This window comes from Alosa sapidissima, chromosome 3 (assembly GCF_018492685.1).
Source record: "Alosa sapidissima isolate fAloSap1 chromosome 3, fAloSap1.pri, whole genome shotgun sequence".
NCBI classification, from domain to species: domain Eukaryota; kingdom Metazoa; phylum Chordata; class Actinopteri; order Clupeiformes; family Clupeidae; genus Alosa; species Alosa sapidissima.
The window spans coordinates 11,129,098-11,154,715 of record NC_055959.1 but is presented as its reverse complement, the minus strand read 5'-3'; the positions used below and the strand labels follow the sequence as shown (position 1 = coordinate 11,154,715).

At 42.4% G+C, this 25,618-nt stretch overlaps 2 protein-coding genes across 3 annotated transcripts; one reads left to right on the top strand and one right to left on the bottom strand.

The window, feature by feature from the left end:
• Nucleotides 1-850: 850 nt before the first annotated feature.
• On the top strand, nucleotides 851-4,109 carry LOC121705332 (CCN family member 3-like). Its single transcript, XM_042086248.1, has 5 exons — nucleotides 851-962; nucleotides 1,100-1,334; nucleotides 1,690-1,944; nucleotides 2,235-2,449; nucleotides 2,827-4,109. Exons 1-5 carry the CDS (start codon nucleotides 915-917, stop codon nucleotides 3,121-3,123), a joined length of 1,050 nt encoding a protein of 349 aa, XP_041942182.1. The 5' UTR covers nucleotides 851-914; the 3' UTR covers nucleotides 3,124-4,109.
• A 2,005-nt stretch (nucleotides 4,110-6,114) lies between these two features.
• On the bottom strand, nucleotides 6,115-24,045 carry enpp2 (ectonucleotide pyrophosphatase/phosphodiesterase 2). 2 transcript variants are annotated; one of them, XM_042087239.1, is made up of 25 exons: nucleotides 23,920-24,045; nucleotides 22,984-23,086; nucleotides 21,665-21,820; nucleotides 21,352-21,477; nucleotides 21,168-21,228; nucleotides 20,455-20,552; nucleotides 20,289-20,368; nucleotides 20,019-20,138; nucleotides 18,905-18,960; nucleotides 16,161-16,226; nucleotides 15,823-15,895; nucleotides 15,628-15,736; nucleotides 15,305-15,430; nucleotides 15,062-15,093; nucleotides 14,788-14,915; nucleotides 12,966-13,056; nucleotides 12,782-12,869; nucleotides 12,034-12,203; nucleotides 10,589-10,724; nucleotides 10,250-10,389; nucleotides 9,169-9,304; nucleotides 8,982-9,059; nucleotides 7,658-7,790; nucleotides 7,016-7,169; nucleotides 6,115-6,693 (listed from the first exon to the last, which is right to left on the bottom strand). In XM_042087239.1, exons 1-25 carry the CDS (start codon nucleotides 23,935-23,937, stop codon nucleotides 6,523-6,525), a joined length of 2,649 nt encoding a protein of 882 aa, XP_041943173.1. In that variant the 5' UTR covers nucleotides 23,938-24,045; the 3' UTR covers nucleotides 6,115-6,522. The 2 variants fall into 2 exon arrangements, with proteins under 2 accessions (XP_041943173.1, XP_041943174.1); XM_042087240.1 differs by having other exon boundaries at nucleotides 10,589-10,634; nucleotides 23,920-24,044.
• Nucleotides 24,046-25,618: the final 1,573 nt, after the last annotated feature.

The window sequence follows — 25,618 nt, the reverse complement described above, 5'->3', positions numbered from 1 at the left end:
TAAGCATCCTCTTACTGATACTATGTAGCTACTGTTGTGAATGGTGAGAAAAACAACCAAGCATGTTTTGCATGGATAAAAGAATACAGTATTTTAGGTCATTAATGTGTCTCAACAACTTAAAATCAAATGATCTCATCATTCATGAGCTCCACCTCTGATTAGAATTGATACATCCTCAGGACACTGAGGGGAAGGACATCAGATACAACCATGCAATCAGTTAATGAAGTGACCGTACATTACTCACATTAATTATGGAGAGCCCAAGTGAGTTGATCTGAGTGGCCCAAGAATCTGGATATGTAGACTCTCATGCCTCACCCACCAATACACTGAAGACAAAGTTATGTCCTTCATTGCCAAAACGAATTCAACTCATCAGCTATACATGTTTTTGTAATTGTGTGTTAATCACAAACTGTTGAAAAGGGGTCATGTAGGCTTCTCATCATCATCTACAGAGACTCATCACATGCATATCAGAGTGTCAGCTGAATATGTGTTTGCAATTTAATAATGTGGTATATAATTGGAATATATAATGTGGTAGGCCTATTTAATATTTCTATACATGGGGACATTATTTGAAACAGTTCTGAAACTAAAAACGAAATGAGGCTCCCCTAGCCTATTGAACACTTGAGCCCACTTTTACTAGCGCACTTTAGTGGGAAAATTCTGAGTTAAACTCTGTGTAAATACAGGGCAAATGAGAGCAACACGGGCCAATGGGCTGCCCGACTATCTCCACAGCATAAGATTTTTTCAAGGCATCGTCACCTCCTCGCTAAGGCGAACAGCAGTATAAATTCTTTTGAAAGAGTCTGGCCCATTCACCAAAGGATTTGCCGCGTAACAGATGAGCTGATAATTTGCAAAGAAGCATAACAAAAATTGCACACTGAAAGAAGATGCCAAGAGACACGAAAAAAGTGATAATTTTCTCCTTGTATGCACAGGTAAATAAACTACAAAGAAGTCAACCGTCGGATTCAAAACAAGTTAAAATCGATATCAACTTGTTTCGTTTTGTGGTCATAATAGGGTGAATGTAAATGTATGAATTTGGATCTTATAAAGGTATGTGTATTTGTAGGTGGCGTTGGGCGTCCTGGCATGGGCGCAGGTATGTCCATCACGGTGCCGATGTCCTGAAGAGCCACCAATGTGCGCGCGCGGAGTTCCATTGGTTCTCGATGACTGCGCGTGTTGTCTGGTCTGTGCACGACAAGTAGGAGAGACTTGCTCCGAGCTCAATCCGTGTGACATGCGGAAGGGTCTACGGTGTGATTATGGCGCGGGCGCGCACAAGAGGACCGGCGTGTGTGCAGGTAAGGATACCTTTTATCATTCTATCATCAGAACTTTCATATCATGTCGCGTAATTATAATGGATATGTAAGCATCGATGTATTCACGATAAATGATTCACGATACAGATTACATTATTTCAAAATACATTCTTATGAGAGACAGGCTAAGTGTGATGTATAAAGGATCTAACATTGTAATAAAGAGGCATTAGTTCCTTGTTCATCATAATTATCAATATTTAAAGGGCATTTTATTATATTTCATTTCACAAAAAATGAACCTCCAGCCATTACCAGCAAAAATCCTGTCTGAATCATGAGTACTGTGCATAGATTGATGTTCTAACACTGAGATACATATTTCCCCCCACAGCACACAAGGGAGATGTGTGTGTCCTTGATGGCTCTATCTACCAGAACGGGGAAACTTTTTTCCCCAGCTGCAAATACCAGTGCACCTGCCGGGACGGCCAGATGGCCTGCGTGCCTCGCTGCAACCTGGACGTGATGCTGCCAGGTCCAGACTGCCCATTCCCGCGGCGGGTCCAGGTGCCGGGCGAGTGCTGTGAAAAGTGGGTGTGTGATCCCCAGCAGGAGGCCAGCGCCCTCGGGGGCTTCGCCATGGCCGGTGAGCTGACCTCCTCACTCCCTCTCCCTCTCCCTCTCCCTTTAACGTCACTGTCACCGGAGTGAGAGACTCACTCTGTGTACTCTGGGGTAAGAGGAGTGTGTGTGTTGTGGTGCGAGTGTGTGAACCATGACGCGAGGATGTCCACAGTGTCAACACTTCTACCTGCAGACCTCTCTGGGTTCCTTTTGAGCCTAATTTGTTCGTAAAACTGGTGAACACATCTTTTGATTATGTCCACACTGTTTACCCAAGTACTGACCAGGGGTCTTCTGCCTTGTCTGCGACAGCCTACAGACAGGAGGATACGGTGGGCTTTGATGCTTGGGACCCCAGCGTGAACTGCATCGAGCAGACGACCGAATGGTCAGCCTGTTCTCGGACCTGTGGCATGGGGGTGTCCACCAGGGTCACCAACAAGAACCAGCGCTGTGAGATGGTCAAGCAGAGCCGGCTGTGCATGGTCCGACCCTGTGACATGAAGACAGAGCCAACCGACGTGAAGGTAACAATACACTAAATCAGCATTTAGGTCAATGAGTTTATATTGCAATGTGATCCCTAATATGTACCATTCCATCTTAGCACAAAATATATTTAATAATAACTTCAATAGGCCTATATTTCATATACAATAATATATTTATATGGAGAAGAGAACTGAAATGGCTAGATACCAACAGTAAGGGAAAACAAAACAACAGACTTAGATATGAAATGGCGTTTTTATTTTGTAGAACATCTTAAAAATGTCATAGCTTGAACTATACTATCTCACAAAACATGTGCATAGCACAATAATTGACATCTGATGCAATGTGTGCCAGCTTTGTTTGGCTGGTCATATCACAGTTGGCCTGAGCTCCTCTTTTGTGATTTCAGACAGAGGGCGCCTGCCTGAAGACCAAAAGGACCCCCAAAGCCACCCACTTCTCCTTCAAGAACTGCACTAGTGTCCAGGCTTACCGCCCGCGCTTCTGCGGCCTCTGCACCGACGGGCGCTGCTGCACCCCTCACAGCACCAAGACAGCGCAGGTGAAGTTTGCCTGCCCCGACAACAGGGTGATCAAGAGGCCCATGATGTTCATCAACACCTGCGCCTGCCACCACCACTGCCGACGGGAAAACGGCATCTACCAGAGCACAGACCCGATGCACAGCGGCAGCCTGAGACTCTGAGCCTCAGACACGGTGTCAGACATCATCTCGGAGCCCTGTGCTCTGTAGTGAATAGGCTTGCTTTATTCTGTTTGCAACCTAAATTATACCAAAGGTTTTAGTATACTTGATTAGAACAGTAGAAGATCTGTTTGCTGCTATCCTCAGAGCTGTATCAGTACCAAGTACTGCACTTACTCTGATACCTAGATAGAGACACCCTTTGGATGTTCAAAGGGCCACATAGTATGTGCATCTAAAGACCAAAGGTGGTAGACACCAGAGGATTCTGCAGGTGAAGGAACACAACTCTTGTAATTCTGGTTAGAAGTCATAAACAGTGACCTTGGTGTCTCCAGGATCAACTAAAGTCAGTTTTGTAATAATCATAATGATACATGTATTGGTGCAATAGACAGGGGGCCACAAAGGCCCGATCTATTCAGCTGAATTCCTCACACGAGGCCGTTGTAGATGGGTGACCTCTCCCAGGCCCTGGGGCCATGTCTGCCCACCACAGCTGTGAGGGGCCCATGGGACTGGGAGGGCAAAGGTAACTCTCACACTGCCATGTGGATCTCCGCAGCTAGACGTGCTCTGTGGCCCTGCATGGCCGGGAGAAGAGCTCTGACTTAAGCAAACAGATACGGTATCTGGAAATATGGGCCAAGAGTCAGACATGGTGTCCCAATTTGACAGTAAAAAAAACACACAAGTGCTGTACATGTTAAGGACAGCGTATAGGATGTGTTGTGAAAACCCTTCGCCTCAGATTCCTCCTATTTCCTTTATGAAGGACAGAGGGCAGTATCTGTATATATGTGCTCTAAAGTTAGCCTTTGCATGTATGAAATGCACAATGTTTATATAATCTATTGTTTATTTTATAACTATTGTAAATAGCAATATACAGTATTTGATTTTCTTTATATGTACTTACATTATATATTGTGTTTGACTAAGCTGTTCCAGTGTTCCTAATAATCAGTATCTCACTGATTAACAATGTGGTAATAAATATGTATTTTTTTATATAAAAGTCTCATTTCCTCTGTCGTGCAATAGAAGAAAGCACAATTAATTAGGCACAGACATGGGGGCGCTGTGGCGCGACAGGCTACAACACCCATACCATGAACGGGTCCAAGTGCCCACGGGGACCCAGGTTCGAATCCGACCTGCGGTCATTTCCCAACCTCTCCCACTCGCTTCCTGTCTATCTTCACTGTCCTATCTGAATAAAGGCCAAATAATATACTTAAAAAAAAAATAATAATAGACACAGTACAACTGTCATAAACTGAGGAGGATGCATTTCTCTGAACATTAAGGCGAGGTCCACACTACCAGGCCAAATCCACTTCACATATTATCTTCACACATGTTATTCTATCACTTGATGGAAATGAAGGTAGTCAGTCAGCCAAGTGGGTTGGCTATGTGCTGTGTGTCTTTGTAGTTGTTGTTTTGAAAATGTGGGTCAGTTCAGGGTCTATCAGTAGCCCTCACTGGGGTAGGAATCTGATATTGGCCACATCTGAAATCCAAAATCTGAATTGAGCATTAAGACTTGCGGTGTGAATCTAGCCTTAGTGCCGTGACACGCTCCCGTGTCTGTGTCCTGCGCATGCGGCATGTGACGAGAATTGCGTCATCAACACGCATGTTGGGGGGTTTCGTCTGCATCCCAACAATTCGACGCATGCAAATGTGCACGGAGGAGCATACCACTTGCTTTACAGTGTCAGTGGGATGCGCACATGAGCTTAAGCTGCGGCTCTGAGTGCGAGAACTCAATAGCTCCACCATGTGGATGGAAAAAGGGTAGCGCAAATCTAGGAACTTGAGTTGAAATACTCAAGGGTGGAATATGGGTGCAGTGTGACAGCGTAGACGATTGATGAATGAATGGTGAACAAGTATGGATATCATTAAATAATCAATACATAGTACACAGTTTATGAAATCTAATGAAGCTGTTGGGAAAGTATAGTTGCATAACTGTCTTTATTAACATATAAGAATTGATCTCACCTCTACAGATTTCTTAGTGTTTCCCTCCTATTATAAAGGTGATGGTATAGAGCTTATGTGCCAATCTGTCTGGGTGCTCCATCTACAGATTGTTATTCTGGTAACTTTCCTTGGACAGACAGAACAAAATGTAGGGCTTTGCTAAATTGATTCATACGAGAGTGTAGTCGTACCACAAAATGCATTATCTGCAAAATAATCCTTGAGCTTATTCTGTACTTTATAGATATTGTTTACCGCTAACATCAGATGCAACGACAAAATAACACAAACTTCTCTGATAGTGGAAACTTGTGATGTGTGGCCTCTCTCAGAAGCATTCTCTCATTTATTTCTAGTTTGATTATCCCAAATGTGTGACATTCAAAAGTGTGCTATAGCCCCCACCTCTTGTCCTCTCTGTTTTGTTTTGCCTGATGGCCTCAAGATGGCATAGGAGAGTATCAGAATTCCCAGCTGGGCACACCTGGGTCACATTAGCCCTTGCGCCAACAGCCATCTGGTTTGAATGCAACTAGTCTGTTTGAAAGAGCTGGACTAAACACATAAATTTAAAACTGCTAAATTCTGCTGACTTTCAAAACAAATCATCATCACTCTGTTTCCAATCATGCTCATCAGTCATGTTAACACACAGGACATCAGAGCCATATTCTCGTATTAGCAGCTGAAGTCAAATTGTGAGACCTCAAAAAATATGAAACGTCTGAAAGCAAACAACATTTTCCAGTTGAATTGCTTGTATGTGTCTCTTTTAATATCATGTTGGACCTCAAGGCACTTTACAAAGAAACCCAACAAGGAGCTGCATCTGATTCAATAAGGTTTACCACAGTAAGCCCCCTGTTCACAGACTTAATGGATTTTCTTTCACCGCACAGTAAATCACTAACCCATTAAATCAAGGATTCAAAGCATAGCACATCAGAACTGTATTCTGATTTTTGGAAACTTTTTGTATAAATGAAGTAAATGACGTACAAAAGAGTTTAAACTTTATTGTTATGAATTTCATGTTGAGCATAAATAAAGAGTATCACACAGGTGCTATGGACTGAGAAGTCGATGTTAAACAGCTTCATGGTCACAGCTGTGTCCAGTACTGAGCTCCACATGGCGGCAGCGGAGGGCTCCCATTCCCAGAGCCACTCATCATCACCACCACAGACACAACACAAACAAGGCCACATCCTCAGCGCACTGATGAAGCCCTACAGACCAGTCCATTCATGCGCATGAATCATTACACGATAGGGGGAAATGATATGTTTACATAACGGAGGGGTTAGCCATTCAAAGAATAATAAATATGGAAGCTTGTATAAAAATATACACCTAACCATTGGGGGGGGGGGGGGGGTCAATAGTGCAGGGGTGCAGTGGTTTTCAGATTTCACTCTCGTATGTGTGCAGGTACGTTTTGAGGGACAGGATCTCCTGGTAGGAGCGGCTGGTGCGGCGGTAGAAGTCCAGGCCGGTGAGGATCTCCACGTCACGCACGCGGGCCGTGTGAGACTTCATCAGCTCTTCCACCCACTTGGACTCGTCGTCCGCACTCTGAAGAGGAGAAGGAGGAGGAGGAGGAGGAAGGGCATTTCATGAGATCAATTTTATGTCGGCAGTATCTAATCCTAGGGACATTCTACCAACTGGATGACAACGAGCTGTTTTTGACATCTGAAGAGTCAACAACACTGACAGATAAAAAAACAAAAACTATTTTTAGATATACATTGCAGAAAAGGAAATGTGAATCTAATATCAATGTCTACCGTTTATTTTACTTTTAAATAATACTATAACGATCAGGTGTACTGAACATGTGCCTGTACTGTGTACGTATGAGAGGAGTGTGAGTGTGAGGGGAGAGGATACTCACGTTACAGCTTTCATCATTGTCAGCACGGTGAGGTAGGATGAAGGCGAAAACACTGAGTGGACCGTCACATGAGTCCAGCGTGTGTGTGTAGTCCAGACAGCTTGTCACCACGATGAAGAAGTGGGTAGGGATTGGTATTGAGCCACTCACGTATCTGTAAAAACACACACACACACACACACACACACACACACACACACACACACACACACACACACACACACAGATATGCATCAGTAGATTAATAAATCTATGTGGCTGATACTACGCTTTTATCAGGCATCTACTGTAGTTTTGCCATTACACTTACATTCATTTTAATGTTATATGTGGGCAGATATACACGCATCCTTCCCACCAGTCAATGCAGTTCAATGTTCCGGACTGGGGCACATGCAATCATGATAGAAAATCTTTCACAGCACAACATTGCTGACTATATTGCCAAAAGACACAATTTAGCAAGTTAGCAAGCTTCTGACAGTGCCAATAAGGATCAGGGTGAGGTTTGCAGCATTTTGCATGCCCTTTTACTTAGCTTGCTCGATAAGACCAAAACTCACATAGTGTGTTTTTAAGTTCAAGAGAGAGAGGAATAACAGAGATAAAAATAAATACGGTTTGCCATGTCGTCTCACTCACTGTTTCATCTTCTCTGCTGTATCTCTGAGACCATCATAGTCATAGTCAAAGATGGGGCCGCTGACGATGTTCACTCCATTGCGCTCACTGGCGTACCTCTTCACCAGGACCTTCTGGAAGTAGGTCCACATCCCTGAGAACACCACCAAATGAGGGTGATCAGTAAAACAAAGTAAAAGAAAACTCAGTATAAGCAATAAACATAAACCTTCTTTTCATATGATTTTGGGAATGTCTTTGAGGGAAGTCCTAGGACCTGATGTGAGATCCACAGAGAGGATTCCCTCTCCCTCCCTCCCTCCCTCCCTCCCATGGAGGCCTATGGAGTGTCTGAGGCCACCCACCAGGGATATGATCAGAAGCAGGTGGACCACCAGAGCACTTGGGTTTGTGATAGTATGTGTGCGCTGAACTCATTTACTCCCCCTACCCATTCACGAGGAAGCCAGCGAACACCAAAAGTGACCCGTTTGCCATCCAAAGAGATCCCACAGACCACTAACTACTACCACTTACCGGAGTGAGATACACAGAGCAACACAAGCACGGACAAAGTCAGTAATTCACAGAAACATTTTTAATACATGAGGACAAAGACATATGCCTGGATATATTTTCTATTGTTTTTTCTGTGCCGCACAATTTAAGATGAAAGCTATGCCAAACCCTAATCACTTCAAAGAATGCTGACAAAAAACATTTCCCATAAATTACTTTCACAGAGAATAAATAGACCGGAATTCCAAATTATGCTGATATGATCAAGATATATTCTGTCGTAATACAGGCCTGGAGTATTGTCCAGTAGCATAACTCTCCTGTGAGTTGTTTACACAGTCAGTGGTGTATTTAGGACATTCTACAGGCCTTGCTATGATGCATAAATTGAATTAGAAACAGAGAGCAAACTACTTATCCTATAAGTTGGTGGAAATGCTCAAGAGAAGCTATGTTCTCTGTATGTCTTTGGACTATGTAAATGTATATTGACACACAGACAGCTGTGAAAATACCAACATACTTAGACTAGCGCATATGTAAACACATGAAAGGACACACACATACAGATAATATATGTGCAAATATTCACTTGTGTCCTCCTTCACACATACGCAACTACACAGAATCACACAAAAATATACATATCTCTCAGGTATCAAAGGTAACCTGGTAACCTGACATATGCAATATTCAACTATAACTCATGTGTTAACCATTTCCCTAAATATCAGTAGTATAATACCTGAATTGTACAAAGTCTACTTTTTATGATAAAATAAATAAATAAATAAATAAAGCTGAATTGAAAACTGAATCGACTCACTTTTGAATGCTGGGTACATGGGCACTGTGTTGGTGATGAGAACTGCATCAAATCTGGCATCCTGCGTTGAGGCCAATTCTGTCAATCAGAAGTTCATAAAATGAGACCAAAGAAAGGCTTCCCTCTGTGCAGAGGAAAACAGATGTCTGCAGCAGTGTTGTGTCAGCACTGGTTGAAGTGGACTCACGAGGCGGATAGAGGAAACCGTAGGAGAGCTGCTTGTCTGCCCGGTAGGCTGTGCAGGACTGACTGTACGCTGGCGGGATGCGGGCATCGGGCCGGACACAGTTACTGAGAGCATCTGGTAGAGTGGTCACATCAACCTGAGCAAAATCGACACACCATTACATGAACAGAAAACACACACTATAGGCCTGCTGGTAAGAATCCATAGGCCTCACTATGAGGCCTGCTACAACCAGTGCTGTGATGCTCAATTCAAAACTAGTTAACCGGAGGACAGTAAACTGAGTATGCTTTTATGGCTATGTCTACCATTTTTGTTTGCTGTGTGCCGACAGGATTTGTCGCCACCTATCAAGGCAGTAAATAAAAAATGAGCCTGTCACTAACAATCAAGACTGAAAAAATCCTGAACCAACATCATATTGCACTGATTATACACCAGGCCTGTTTTATTTCAAAAGGTTGGAGAAGACAGAGAAGCAGGAGAGCTGAGTCATCCACTCTATAAAAAAAGAGAGCTCGATTGAGGCTGCCAGCTAGACAATTAGAATAATCACTGAACCACTCTTGGTTCCATCAAGGCTGAGTCTTTCAGCCATTAGGTCAGGGGTTCCCAAACTTTTCCACGACAAGGCCCCCCAAATACCACTAAGTTCTGGCCAAGGACCCCTTGATGTGTTATTAAACCCATCGACAATACTACGGCAAATGTAAAAATACCTTAGGCTAATCCTAATAATTATTTTAGCCACAAGCACTTCGCGATGGAGCATACAGTGTGTAAAAATTGTATTTGGGGCTTTCTGCTATATGAGAGCTATCACTCTATTATTATTCCCAGTCATTATCATGGGAAATATAATGTTCACATATGCGTCACATTATTATAATGGCATTGTATAACAACCACCATAGTAATAGGTATTTTTTAAATATTTCAAATGTATTTATTTGTTGCTTTTATTTTTCCTTCCAACTTGCTGAGGCCCCCCCTGGCACCCCCTCGCGGCCCCCCAGGCCCCCACTTTGAAAACCACTGCTTTAGGTATTACGTTATTCTATTATCTGGGGCACTGAGGTACCTGTTTGGGTACAGTGTAGGAAGTCCACAAAGGCATGGATAGGGCTTCACTGTAAGCACTGATATAGTCACTGTGATGCAGGATGCTGTATTTCGTTTGAAACATCACTGCTGGTCGACCATGAGGCAGGTTCTTGTTGTCTGTATGACAGAGAGAGAGAGAGAGAGAGAGAGAGAGAGAGAGAGAGAGAAAGAAAGAAAGAGAGATGAAGTGAGTGACAAAGAGAAACAGAGAGAGACAGACATGAAGTGAGTGACTGAGTGCCCAACCAGGACATAAGTTACATTGCTTCACTACAGTCACTACAGTCAAATGATGGTGTTTCTAAAAGGTCTTTACCATCCATAGCTTGCCTCACTCGTTGGTTGAGCTCTTCCACTTTGTTCTGTAAGAGACAGAGCCACAGTGACTCCAGGTTATAGCCTCTTACAATGGCCAGTTTCAAAGCTCTCTGTCCCCTATTTTTTGAACGCAACTGGAAAAGATTAAAAGTGAAAATCTCTTGCAAGAGATCTACATCCCTGCAGAAGCAAGAGCATTTCAAAAATGAAAGAAGAGAAACTTCATTCACATCAAGCAGTTTCAAGAATTGTAAAGGATTTCTCAACAGCATCTGGAGCACATTTACAGGTCATATTGTACATAGAGCATAAAGGATCTCTACAGCTACACAATGGCACAGCGGTCAGAAACAAAATAATCACAATTTGATGCATACTGTAACTATCTATATGGATATAACATGTACAATTCTACATGCCCATACATATACTATAAGAGTGTTATAAACTATTTAACATGGTATAATAATGCAATGATAACTCCTTCCAAAAATTACATTGTGTAGGCTATGCATATTCATAAAGTCATGACAAAAGAAAATAAGGCATTACAGGGGTTAGACAAAATAATGGAAACACCATGTTACATAACATGCGACCTCTATCACCGCCTCAAATTACGCTTCCTAGAGGTAGTTTTTCCTTGCGTTTTGATATACCAGCATGACTTCAGACACAGTTCCTCTCGACACGTTTAAAGGGACCCTATGCAGTTTTGGCCATTTATTCGCTGTTTTCTTGCTTTTTGCTTGCCGTTTTCTCTACAGAGCTCCGTCTACAGCTTCAGAATATATATTTTACGACACTCCTCGCACAACGGTTTACTCGCTGTCTGCTTCTTTTCGCTGGCTCTGCCATGACGAATGTCTAAGAAACTCCATCGCTGCCTTGTTCTAGTTGGTGCGTGGCATGTATGTGTGTAGTGCCGTAAAGGAATTTGTTACATCGCGAGACCGCAAGACTTTCTGACTCTGAGGCCAGCGGCTCGCCGGGCCAAAGTTGCAAGGCTGTTTTTTCCGCTCACAGACGATAGGGGGAAGCGAGACGGCCACTATTCAAAGTCACATAACCATTCCAATGACTCTGAAGCTGTTAAGTTTAGGTAAATTAAGCTAAAAAAAAACTGCATAGTTCCCCTTTAAACAACTTGGCTTGGTTTTTGTTACTGAGGTCCCCAGCCTTTTTGGAAAGAAGAAACATCACACAATTTGAAATACTGATGATTGGTAGGAAAAGAAACATCTTGGTTATTACATCAAGTATAGAGTGTCTGCAATTCATCTATACTTATACATAACATACATATAGTTATTAATGTGTAAAAGTTGCTAAAAATATAGGGTTTGAAATATCACCTGTTCCCTTTTTCTATCTAACCCCTGCATCTGTACCATAAAACAATCTCAATTCTCAGGGTTTGATGGGGTTATATAGGATGCTGACCTTATCCTCACAGCTGCACCCTAAGTCGTCTGTGACCAGCCCCACAGGGCCGGGTGGGGTGGGCTTGGACACCTCCTCAGGCATGGCGGCTTTGTGTGCTGGCAGCTTCAGCAGGTGGTTCAGACTGCCGTGGGTGCCGTTGTTAGGGGACGGCTTAAGGCCCAGCAGATCTGTAGAGATGAGAGGCAAATTTGATCAGCTCATACCACCTCCACCCCAGACTCAAACTGCCCTCTCCTATGGTCATTGTTCCCATTGGTCATTTTTGGGGAAAGCAGAACGTTTGGATTGCGTGGAAACCTATGGAGCTGCATCGACGTGGTAGGTGCTAGCTTTCCCCGAAAAAGGGGTGTGGTGCAGAGAAATGACGATACACCGGTTGTGCAAATCCCAAAGACTGTAAAAGGCGAATACAGAGGCTGCAGTTGGCAAGCCTGCCATAGGGAAGCTGATTAGTGGTGATAACCCACACCTGGCACCGGGGGGTGGGTATGAAAGCACCTGGGCCTTTGTGTTCCAGCTTCCACTCTCATTTTCTTGACTGACACTTTTTATGCACACGGACACTTCCATTCACTCTTACTCACTATGACCTATACACATCCAAACACTTTGAATTCCCCTAGACTTACTTTCATTTCTACTTTGAGTAAATACTAATAAATAAATTATTTTATTTAAAGTTCATTGTGTAGTCTGTTCATTGTATATCTATAGCATGGCACAAAATGAACAAAGTTAATCTTACCACACATGATATTGTAAAGTTCGATGTTCTCAAATGCCGGGACTTTAGTCTTAAAATTGAAAGATGGTCCATAACCTAAGAATATAGTCTGAGGGGAGAAGAGAAATACTTGATTAAAGTAACCAGACAGATCTCTCTCTAAAGAGTCTTTAGTATGGTATGGTAAAATCAGAATATGATGTACCTGCATACTGTTGATCTTGTTATCATAACCATGGTCACCATTAAACGGACAAGGCCTTGATCCATGGTTTTCAGATGTCTTTTTAGGTTTTCTGTATAAGACAGTAAGATAATCACAAACATGATGGAAATCCCCTATTGCCCACCTATTGATCTGACATGATATTTTGTATGACACAACCATGAAAACATAAAATATCAATGAATGTCAATAGCCTGGAGCAGAGCGGTAGACAGAACAGCATGGCGAGATGGTGAAAGTTCCACAAACTGGTCAGTAGTCAATGAGTTACTAGAGCCCGCCCTCCAGCATCCTGAAATGCATCCCGCCCTTCTGCTGTCATTATAGATGAACCAGTAATAAACAACCAGTTGCAACCTATTTCCCAAAGAAAGAACATTTCTAATTGGACTGCTTTGGAAAATGGATAGTATACAGTATGTGCTTCATAAAACTGACTATTCCTCAGTAGAGCTACATAAATACTGATCAGTTCGACTTTTAATAGCTTTGTATTCTTGGTGAAAACTCTAAGGTGTTACTCGTATTCATCAACTCTATTAGACCAATATGTCAACCACACATTTAAACTCATTTCTTTATAATGACCTAGACTTGCTGTGTCACATTTGTTTATTTCTAATGAATAAAACCCATATTAACTTCCTCCCTGCATATCTCCAGACCAATTCTGTGGCTAGTGGTAAGTAATAACTGCAATATAATTTTTAATTGCCGTGTCAAAGCCAAAATACACTGGTTTATTTATTAGAGAGAATGCTTCTCTCAATTGCCTTTGGGCCAGAGGAGGTTTACCAGCAGTGATATGCCACCACCAGCTCATCATTAGACAGTCATGCAGACATGGAAACATCTCAAAAATCCAACCAGTGAAAAGCGTTCTGTCTGCGTTTACATGAAGGATTCATTCGGTTTCACACTCAGTGACCCTTATGCTAGAGAGCTCCACACACAAGCATGTGGCGTCTGCTAATCACCTACCAGGCCTTGGGGAGCAGTCAACAAAACAAAAAAGCTTTGGATTCAAAACCAGAAGACTGATCCCTGCTGAAACCATCAGCCTGGTGTGAAGTCTCTCTCACTCTCTCTCAGTTTCTCTCCATTCCTCCATCTCTGTCTCTCTCTGTCTCTCTCTGTCTGTCTGTCTCTCTCTCTCTCTCTCTCTCTCTCAGAGAGCAGTCAGTTCACAGCTCCCATGGTGCCAGCGATTAGATGGTCTTATATCTTGGCAGGCTGAAGCTAAAAGACCTCTTTCATTTAGCTCTGCGGTTGACTCCAATGAGGGGTTGGGGTGTGTGTGTGGGGGGGGGGGGGGGCATAGGAAACTGGACGTTGCCTCTTTTTACCACACACACACACACACACATTCTATGCACCACACACACACACACACCCCTGATGATGTTTTCAGTGGCTTCACTCAACAGTCAGGCGATGGCATGACCTCATGGATTTACTTTAAGGCCATGGCAATTTCACAAGCAGAACTAATGCGGTGGGTTTGTTGGTCTCCAAACACATGTACTGTCTCTCTGCTAACATCCACTGCCTGTGGCCGTTTTCCCTCAAAACAAAAGTTATTTAACTTCTTCTCCAAGAGCCAACCGTTCTGATTTCAAACTGAATGCAAGACAAAATCTTACAGGTTTGGACAGTACCAAGCGTAAACGTCTGATGAACGTGCAGCTACAGTACATGTGTAACCGTGATGTGTAAAATGTAAAAAAAAAAAAAAAACAAACATTAAATTATGTTTTTGAGGGTTAGTGTGAATGAAGGGACACAGACAGTGAAACCTCACTTTGCAACGTGCCATTTTCTCTCCACCATCAGATGGATCTCCTCAATGCGGAGGTTGTTGGCGTAGTGCAGACGCTTGGGCAGATGCTGCTTCAGGTATGGCTTAAAGTGCTGGTTTGGCTTCCTGCACTGAGGAAGGTAAGAAGAACAAACATGCTGTTTTACACCCATCTCAGCATGGTGGCTCTGTGCTGAGGGTATTAAAGAAGCCTAATTGCAGCATGAATACAATAACGCATGCTGACAACACCAGAGGAGGGACAGATAGAACTTACAGTGAGATTGGCTACCACTGCTTTCGCATCATCTGAAGAACATAAAAACAAAACAATATTAACAGTGAGAGGTCTTAGATTACAAAATAAAAAGAATAGCAGAGTATTCCTTTTTTTTTTAGAAACTATTCCATATGGGAACTACTGTGCGCTGATATTCTGAGATTTACAACGACATTCCGTTTAGGTGTTATTTACTGACAGTAGGCCAGTGAGTCAGTCCAGTCATCCTGTATCACTTACATTTGGCGTTGTTTGGGTTCCTGGCACGGATTCTGCCCAAAGATCCTGGTATGAGGAAAATGTCATCCACATTTGTCATGTAGGTGCTGAGGAATTCTTTTTTGTCACAGTGGGCCTCTTCCATTCCTGAATAGAACAAAATCTCACATCAACCTCGTACAGACTGGTGTACTGCTACAGAACAAGACCATCACAGAGTAACTTCCTGGGAAATAATGCCTTTGGTAAAAGGGACTATGCTGTTTAAACCACCACAATGTTCATTTGGCAGCAATAATACCAATCTAGTGAGCTGTAGGACAATCTCTAGTCAGTTGCAGTACCGTGATCTCCCACTAGGATGATGTTAACACATCGATGAAGCTTCATCTGTTTCAGGCCCTCCATCAAGTGGCCCACCACTTTATCCAGGTCCTTCAGAGCAATGCTCAGCTAAACAACACAAAGCCACACAGTCAGCTCTAAAAGTATTGGCAAAACTATGGAAACTTCAACTATGCAGATAGCCTACAACTTACATTACTGCTCTGCGGTCCCAGTCTGTGTCCATAGACATCAGGGTGCTCATTGTGCATGGCATACACATAGGGCCTGTGACCACAGGAAGAAATATTGTACCAAAGAGTATCACAACCATACAGTAACTGTTTTCAGGAGGATGTGAGGAAAGATGTACATAAATCTCAGCAAAAAGGTGTGTACTGTAGCTGAAAGATGCCTATAGTCAATGTAGAAACGCAAAATCTAGAAGGTGAGTGAATGTATTTTGAGTATATACTGTATTGCTGATAGAGTAGCCACTACAGTAGTGTATAAGCAGGAACCTGTATGGGTAGGAGGGGGATGCTATACAGACCTCTCTGCATCAGGAAGGTTCAGCCACTGTAGAATGGTCAAAATCCTCCTTTCCAATGGAATGGACCTGTTGGTGAAGACACAATAGAGTATATGGAGTGTGGAAGCATGGACCAAATTTGCAATCATTTGGAGACATCACTTAAACTATCGTTCTTAGTTGGTAAAATGAAGCTTTAACCACAGAATTTGTTTGTCAAATTTTAATTCTTAGTCAAAAAACACCACAAGATTCTTTAAGACGAGCTTTTAGTATGATACGAGCAGCGGACCAGACACAGACTGCACTAAAAGCAACAGAACCAAAGATGATAATGTGTCTTTCATTAATCTTCGGGAAGCTATTGCCCATCCAAAACATAGGCAGTCTTCATGTAGGTAGTCAAATGAGGTAGCAAACTATTATGACCAGACATGACAGGAAAATAAAATTGGGTTATCATCGACATAGCAATGATAAGACACTCCATGCTCATTATCTGCCCAAGAGGCAAGAAATAGACTGTGAATAGAAAGGGACCTAATATCGAGCCCCGAGAAACTCACAAGACACAGAGAGGATACCATCAGTAAAGAAAACAAAGATTCTATCAGAAAAATAAGAAGCAAACCATTCACGTCTGTCCCCCGGTCCCTAACAAAATGCTCTAATCCTTCAAGTGACACTTAATGGCCAATGACTCGAAGACCCAGATTGGTGCATGTCAAGGGTCCAAAACTTTCAATATGGTACTTTATAATAAAATAAAAAAACTGTGTCCTCAAGTATTTTCGATTAAATGGAAGGCTAAAATTTGATGGAGAAATCAAGATCCAGATTAGGATGATTACCAATGATTACCCTAATCCTCAAGACATCACACATACAGGTGCATCTCCAAGATTAAAATGTATTGCATTGCCCTGCCCAGACTGAGAGATTAAATGCTCAGGAAACCATGGCTGGTATTTTGACTTAATTGACTGATTAGAGCTCTTCTCAGGTGAACATTTCTGTATTATAAATGATTTATTCTAATATCCTGAGACACTGGATTTTTTATTTCCATGACCTGTAAACTGTAATCATCAAGATTAGTATAATCAAGATTAAAACCCCAAAAAAGGCTTGAAATATTTCACTTTATGTCTAAATTACGGGAATTATATTTTTGAGATGCACCTTTATTGTGAAAGCCAATGCAATCCATCCTTTTTCTATTCCAGTTCAGCTCTTCTCCGTATTTGTTTTTACATGCGTTGTGTACTGTCATTGAACCAAGGCTGGGTCTAAACTCATAAGCGCAACAGCATCAAGAACTGAAATGCAAACAAGCAATTAGCTCATCAATGTCTGGCCGACAGAAGGACTCAGAAACAGGTAGGCTACCACAAAAGTGGCTGGCCACCTAACACAATAAAAACTCATACTAATTCGGATATATTTACTGTTGGAACATATCTGTCATTGATGAGGATACCTCAGGCAAGCCTACATCCTTGCCACAGTCAAGAAATTATCCTGTTAGACACATATTACTACTGTCAAAGAGCAAAATACCTTCTTGCAAATATTGACATATGCTGCTCATAAACAGTAAAATCCTTTCTTTTAAAGTAGTTACATAAAACCCATTAGTCCTTAAGTCCACATGTAGAAAACTAAGGAAACTGTGGTACACTTGAAATTAAACTTTGAGGCACCAGGAGGGGGTAGCAAGTACAGTCATTTCCCTGAATTATATCTTACGCAATATACTGTGGGGGAACGGGAATTGTTTAGTTGTTCGGGACATAAAGAAAGCTGTGGTTCGGTCAAATCCTGTAATCGTGCCCAGGTGCAACTGGAAAGATTTATCAGGGGAGTGACACCTTTTTCACACGATTTCAAAATAATTCACACTGAAAGCAAAGCACATGAATCTACTGACGTGTGTATTGTTTCACAGCTAACAACCTGTTTACTGCTGCCAAGTGGTGTACTAATCCTTATCTGTCAAATCCAATGTGACAAGGTAATCTAACTCTTCACAGACAGCTCAATCTGTTATGACTGTGGAAATAAAAACAGCCTTTCTTTGCCAATAAGATTGTTATCTGTGAAAACACAACAGTATAATGTAACGATTGCAATATGATATAAAACATTACCATCTTGCTAAAACCTCAAAAAAATCAGTCAAGCAACAAAATCTGTCCGTTATGCCAACCCAAAAGCTGCACACCAAGCAGAGGCAAACTTTTAAAACACAAACCTTGCATCATTGACATCATCACTGGGATCCACATTTTATGTGTATATGAGACTCACTTTGACAAACTGCTGGCAAAACATGCTGGGGCCAGTCTCCCTACATCACAGCAAAGACGGACCACGGGAGAGGCAGCGGAGAGGGTAGGGGGAAAAGAGAGGGAGAGACTTCCATCTCAAAGGCCTCTATGTGTGTATGAATGTGGGAGCCTTTGTGTTTGAGGTGAGGTTTATAGAGCCCAGAGTTGGCTCAAGGGCATGACCAAACAAGAACAGCCCCCCCCCCCCCCCCCCCATGAATTCAACCATACCTCAATTAAATCACAATTACTGTGCAAAATAACTCTTTTGTCTGTGGACAGCGCTACTTTGAAGGGGCAACGAGAGCTGACCCTGCATGAGCGCTGCTTGTGTGGACCGAAGCCCACCACCGATGAAATGAGGGAGAAAGTTATACATGGCTTTCAAATGAAGCTGCTTGCCGTTGTATTTGGCACATGATATTGTGGACTTACACAGGCCAGAAGAAGGTGCCAGCTTTCACTCCCTGTTTCTCTGCCGTGATCCAAATCTGGAGAAGGAGAGGAGTGAGTTAGGACGTGAATTAAGAGTTAATTTGTGGCAAATGTATGTAAACTTACACTTAATATAACAGACATTCAACTGACAGACGTGTACTTTCTCATCATCATTTTACTGAAGTTTCCATCTAACCCACACTCTCTACTACTGTTGCACTAAAAATAACACAATAAAATGACCTATTGTTTCTTCATTTCAACTTTTTAGACCCTTTAGCAAAATTATACATAATGACAGGTTTCAGACTATAAGTCACTTCACAGCCTCAAACTCCCCTCAGGCATATGAATCTCTATGAGTGTTCTAATTACAAGCAGACAGTGGTGATGCTCGTTCAGACTGGTCTGGGATGACTCAAAAGGACTGATTCTAAGCTATAGTCAATAGACCTCTAAGCAAATATACCCTTCAGGATAACTCTAAATGGCTCTCTCAGTTCCACACCTTGCTGATCGGTACCAACTACACAATCAGGGAGCTTCAGGTAAAGGCTCAATTAGTAAGAAATGTAAACCATTAAATTGGTAGGGAGCTGCAGAGATTGAACTGTTCTGTCTGTTACTGTACACTTCCAGAGAAGACTGCATCAATGTTGTCCTCCTAGGCGGAACCCTGAATATCGCAATGTTATGGGGTTTGGCCCATGAAACGTTTTCTGGTTGACACAGACAAACTCAAACAGTTTGTTTTTCAAGTAAGAGCGGAGTTCAAATTGCTCCCTGTAATAAGAGTGTTCCATGAATGTGGCATTTTGAAAGAGAAAAGCAGATATTGTTCAACAACAAGTCTAACGCTCAGGACTTTAGAATCAGATCTCTCAGCTTGCTGCAGTGTGCAGACTTCTAGGCTGTCTCTCTGTCTGACATCTGCCTGACAGCGAGTTGAGACGCCTCTGCAGCTGTTGAGCTGATGGCTACCAGATGCAAGGACAAGAAACTCCAGTTCTATTTCAAATGGATGAGGTCAGGGAGGAGAAGGACAACAATACCAATTTATGAGAACAGAGAAAACAACCAAAGCCAACTGTTGACTTGAGAGAGGACTTACTGGCTGACCTCCCCACCAGCGGTGTTTCAGCTTCTCTTGACCGCGGATCGAGAAGGTGGCCTCAAAGGTGGGATCATGCATTGAGTTGCCAACAATTCCATGAGACTCAGGATACAGACCCTGTAGATGAACAAGAATCATGGGCCATCAACACAGAGCAAGGCTCCAACCCCATGCTATTTTCTATGGTGCATGCAGTTTAAAGAGGTGGATGGTAAAAATAAAAAAGAGAAATTGAATCAGCGGTGATCAGTGCCAGTTCATACATACTGTTGCAATTGAGTAGAGGTTTGGGTAGGTTTTGGTGGGGTATACTGGTCTCATGTAGGGAGCATGAGTGCCACAGGTTCCTGTGAGTCACAAAGAAGACTACATGAGCACTACATCTGAACACAATTGATATTGAAGTTGTTTCCTTTAGCACGCAGCGACTTACTTAGCTTCTCGATGTAAGGGATCACTGCGGAACCTCTCTTCATATATGAGGCCCGGAACCCATCAACAGACAACAGGATGAGAGGGGGGCGGACAAACCTTCATAAAGATCACCACACACACACCACACACACAAACAAACAAACAGAAATCAATACAATTCAACTGACGACACGCTAAAGTGCAATACAGGATGAATATCTAACTATTCCAAAAAATAGTATTTCAAAGTGAGTAAAATAAAAGGCATGCTAGAAGTGGAAGCATCTTTTGATGTCAGATGCTTTATCACTGCATGCCAGGTATCCAGACTACAACTTTGAATTCACATACATATGGTAAGGTCATGTTTACTACATCCTGAAACTAAATCCTGCTAATTATTGATAACAGTAGCCAGCAACCTGTGTGTTTTTAAAGGCAATGGCCTTCAATCAAGTGATTTTATTGAGGTTTCCTGGTAGGCCATTATTTCTCTGTTCCCTCACATGCATACCCACCATGCAATAAACATATATTTGCATGTCTTTGGTTATGGTGATGGGTCCAATACAACTTCCTCTTCAGAGCTTCCTCTGACCTCCTTTGATGTGCCAAAAGGTCACAAACTCACTGAAGTGACCCAGGAAGTGACAATGTGACCCAGGGAGGTCAAGTGATGTTTCACTATTATCATCCAGCTGTATCTGAATCAGCAGGGGGATGGACACTCACCCAGCAGGACACTCATGACTCTTAATTTCCTCACAGTCCTCTGTCAGCCACGGGACATCTCCTGAGATGGAAAGTGAAAGACAGAGGGAGGGAGGGAGAGAGAGAGGGAGAGATTAAGAATCTGGCCCCATGCTGCTCAGTGGTTGACAGTTCCACAGTTGTGCACTAGTGGGTTGGGCTCCACCTTTACAGAGGCTTCTGTAGTTGGTGCAACAGTCTCCTTTGGCTATGCAGTCGTCCGAGCAGTGGCAGGCGTGCTGGTCATTACGCGTCTCCCCGCAGCGCTCCTTACTGCACTCATAGCCACCATCTGACACAGAAAAAAGAGAAATCAAAGACATTTTAAATGAACCGCCATGACTGCAAAACACCCTCCGACTCATATGGCATTGCATATTACGATGTGTCTCCCTAATGTGTGAGAAAATACACTTGTTAAAAGATTTGTTCAAACACCCCACATATTAAACAAGGACCACCTACATAGACCATCTTACTTGTTTTCAAGCAATGCTCATCAAAGTCGGAGCAGCAGCTGTTGTATGTTTTGCATAGATTGTCACAGCGGCATTGCGGAGCTGCAGCTTCGACCAGTTCAAAGCACCTGCTTTTGCATGAGCCTGACAGGCTGGTCAGCGGGGAACTGGACAGAGCTGGCCGAGAGCAGAGAGAGAGAGAGAGAGAAAGAAAGGGGGAGAGAGAGAGAGAGAGAAAGAAAGGGGGAGAGAGAGAGAGACAGAGAGAGAAAGACAGAGAGAGAGAGAGAGAGAGGAGAGAGGGAAAGAAATAGAGAGAGAGAGAGAGAGAGAGAGAGAGAGATGTAAACTGTTAACATCTGCTGGAGTCTCTAAAATACACATCAGATAATTGGCCAATAAGCCTATAGCCTTTCAAGGCCAGTCAACAGAATCCCATAAATCAGCCCAGTGGTAACAAAGAATTCCTTGTGTGTTCATGACAGACATCATGACAACATAAAAACAGGGACAAGCGCTGTGGATTGGCTATGCAAGATGCAATTTGCAGACTTCAAATGGAGTGGCACTTAGTAAGGATCCATGGGCCTCTGCCTGGGATCAATGTGTCTTTTCAGCTCTGGACACATCCATCTGTTAGTCGTGTGCAAGCGCAAACAGTTTAAAATATGCGTTTACATTTAGGCCTAATTCATTCCCATGATTGGATATTTTTTAAACTAGAAGACTGGAAGATGTGGATCAGAAAGCTGTGAAATGCTACCTGCACATCTTATTATTGACTTAAGGTAGAGCTGAGTAAACATTTCCAAAAGTTTCATCAACAAGGCAAACCTAAAGAGCGCAGCACTGTTGTTTCATTCCAACTCAGGGATGCTGTAGCATGTACATCTGATGGACATGAGTCTTAAAATAAACATTTCACTGAATATAATAAGCTTCCCTACAAAAATATTCTGTCACATACAGAACTAATGGAATCATCTGAAAACATCAACATGGGCTAAATTGAAATGGCAATGGTTGTTATTAATCAAAGAAATCAATAACATGCAGCTTTTCTTGACATGTTTGGAATGGCATCGGTGAGTCCAGCTTTATGTACATAAACCTCTAACGGACACTGCCGCATGGTCTTTCCAAGATACACTGCACTGAGACTGGAACTGGAATGACTTTCCCCTCTCACACAAACATACAGCTTTCTTTTTCCTGTTCTGATGTAGATACAGTATTTGGTTTATTTTGCAATGCATAAATGTGCTTAATGAACAAAAAAACATAATAAACAGATGTCGCAGCATAGCAAATGCACACTGCAGGTTGCCAAACAGACTTACTGTAAGAACGAGAGTCATCGGATGCTTTGGACCTCCCTGAGCGGTTGACAACGTAAGCATAGTAAATTCTGGGACCAGAGAGCACAATCAGGACATAAAAGACCTGCAAAGAGTGTGAGTCGTAATTAAGAGCCATGGTAGAAGAGGAAAGGAACAGAAAGAAGCCGGGACAGTCTTACACCAAACGTATTAGGTCTTAAAACGCAATATGCAGTAATTTCAAACATCAAAGCATTTCCCCTCTTTATAAATGCTACAATGAAATTTAGGCCTAGTTTAATGGACTACCTGTAGGCTACATTAGGAAACCTATGGACAGTAAACGGCAGCTTGGGCATTGATAACCTGCTGCAAAGTCTGTCAACACCAGATGGGTCCTCACATAGCCTCGGCTATTGAAAACCCTATGCAGTAGCCTACAGCTCACCGACATACAGTAGCCTCTAACCATCATGACATCCCATTGGCTTCCTGATGCAGCGACTCAACAGCGCTTCTGTGAAAGAATTGCATGCACATCACATTCATTTGAAATGCAACGAATGTTGATTGCAAATGCAAGTTATTAACCTAATAATAAAAAAATAACTTCATCCAACGTCTATCAATAGAGGTTATAAGAAAATGTCTAAACCAAAAGCGAATTTTACGAAGCTAATGACATCCAATTAAATCAAGTATTTTTTGCACATGGGTACCCTAATGTTATGCGACTTCTCAACTTTCCTGAATGAAAAAAGTTCAAACATTAAACACAAAAGTATTTTGAAGTAGTCTCGTAGATGCAAACTACAGCTTCGTGAAAATACAGTATCAACCTAATAGCCTACCACCGAGCACGGTTATTTAAGCTTGAAACTAAAAATAAAAACATGAATACAATGCATGAATTATTTAAAACAGTCACATTAACTTATTTACTGAATCTTACCGTACCCATTTGAGTGGTAACATGGTTAAATATTCAGCTGGACCACAACAAGGAGTTCAGTGCTGCAGACTACCACCACACGTCCGCACCATGTTCGCGTTACGGCTGCACAGCTGCCTTCTCCAGCGAGTGCTATGAGCATTTTGCACTCAGCCAATGACAGCAGGGCAGCATCAGAACTCGTGTGGTTGCAGTGCTGCTGTCAGTGCAATGGACAGACGACCCATGTCATGTATGTAGGTTACAAAAATATTTAAACGTTTTAAATAAACACTTGTAAACAACCGAAATGTGTAATGAAGTCAAGGCGGTTGCATACCATACATTTCTGAGCTATTTGTCACACATCTGTGCATTTTAATTTGTCTTTTTGTGTCCCAATTGGTGTAAAACACAAAGTTTTTTTTTTATTATTATTATATTGGAGGCCTACCTTATGTATCAACCAAGGCATTACATAGCCTTTTGCTACAGATCTCGCAAATGTTGCACACCCCTCTGCATTTAGGAAAGGCGACAGCCTATTTTGTAGTATCAGAATGATTGCTTAGACTTGTGGGAATGCCTTGCCTCAAAAGGTCAAGCCTACGAAGCGACATCCTGTAGGCCTATACAATAGGTCTACTCTGTCAATATAAACTACTCTGTATGAATGGGGTATTCTATCACCACCAGTAGTTTACCCTAAAACTGTGAAGTTACAGAATCCATAGAAAAGTTCAAAACAATAACACAAGAACTGAGCTGATGGAAACCGCAGCAGGCACAGAGAAAAACAGATGAGTTGAGGAAATAGGGTCAAGTACACTGGAAGTTATTACTGGCGGAGGAAACCGTAGACAGGAGCGGGCAAGGACACTGAGCAGGCTGTCCCAAAGTGTCAGGCACAAGAACAACATCTTACCAATATGGTGATGGAATTTATGGTTGAGGTATTTGGTAGACGCTTTTTCCGTTGATTAGACCGTTAGCCAACAAGTTTATGACAAATGCAAAACGGTGCAGTTATCCAAGCCGTCACATAGGTTAGGTAGATGAGAGGATGTTCAGAGAAGTGCACTTTCCTGTACATAGTCCTCCACACATAACAAGACCACACAAGACAAGTCATCTCACTAAAGTTAAAGGCCAGATTCTACTCACTGCAGAGTAGACCATACCATATTTGATCTCAGTAGGCCTATGATCTTTAGAAATATGATGTTTGTAGCAGAATTTTTGATGGGGTTGCAAAATTACTGTAATCAGTCCTGTGATGCAAAGTAGATTAGACTTCTGAAAGTGGGAAAGAAAATCTGCCATGGCCCGACCACAAGGGGTCAAACACTTGCTCTACATATCACAATTCTGCTAGAGGAATTTGAGGTTATATGAGACAACCAGGTGCAGCCTATTTTTCCACCAGACATTCCGGTCATACCAGATGATCATGGTCTTAACAGATTGAAAATGTCCAACAGCATCAAATCTCACCTCAAGAGAACCCAGAGGTGGAAGGGGGCCATTTAACTGCAGAGGACAACAGGGAACACTGAATCCATCAGATTCTGCTGCCAAGCTGAGGTGCATGTTTTGTCAGCCTTTTTTGTACCTGCATGAGATAACTAAAGTGGTGGTAATCTATATAGCTGAGGGCTATATGGTAACACAACCCCCCACCTCCCCCCCTCCCCATACACACAGCGACCCCCTCCCTCTCTATGA

Coding starts and splice junctions, on each gene's coding strand:
- LOC121705332 (XM_042086248.1), top strand. CDS start 915: ATGCCAAGAGACACGAAAAAAGTGATAATTTTCTCCTTGTATGCACAG. Junction 1,335..1,689: donor GAGGACCGGCGTGTGTGCAG/GTAAGGATACCT, acceptor TTCCCCCCACAG/CACACAAGGGAGATGTGTGT. Junction 2,450..2,826: donor CAGAGCCAACCGACGTGAAG/GTAACAATACAC, acceptor TTGTGATTTCAG/ACAGAGGGCGCCTGCCTGAA.
- enpp2 (XM_042087239.1), bottom strand. Junction 20,369..20,454: donor CCCTTACATCGAGAAGCTAA/GTAAGTCGCTGC, acceptor TGTGACTCACAG/GAACCTGTGGCACTCATGCT. Junction 10,390..10,588: donor AGTGAGGCAAGCTATGGATG/GTAAAGACCTTT, acceptor TCTGTCATACAG/ACAACAAGAACCTGCCTCAT.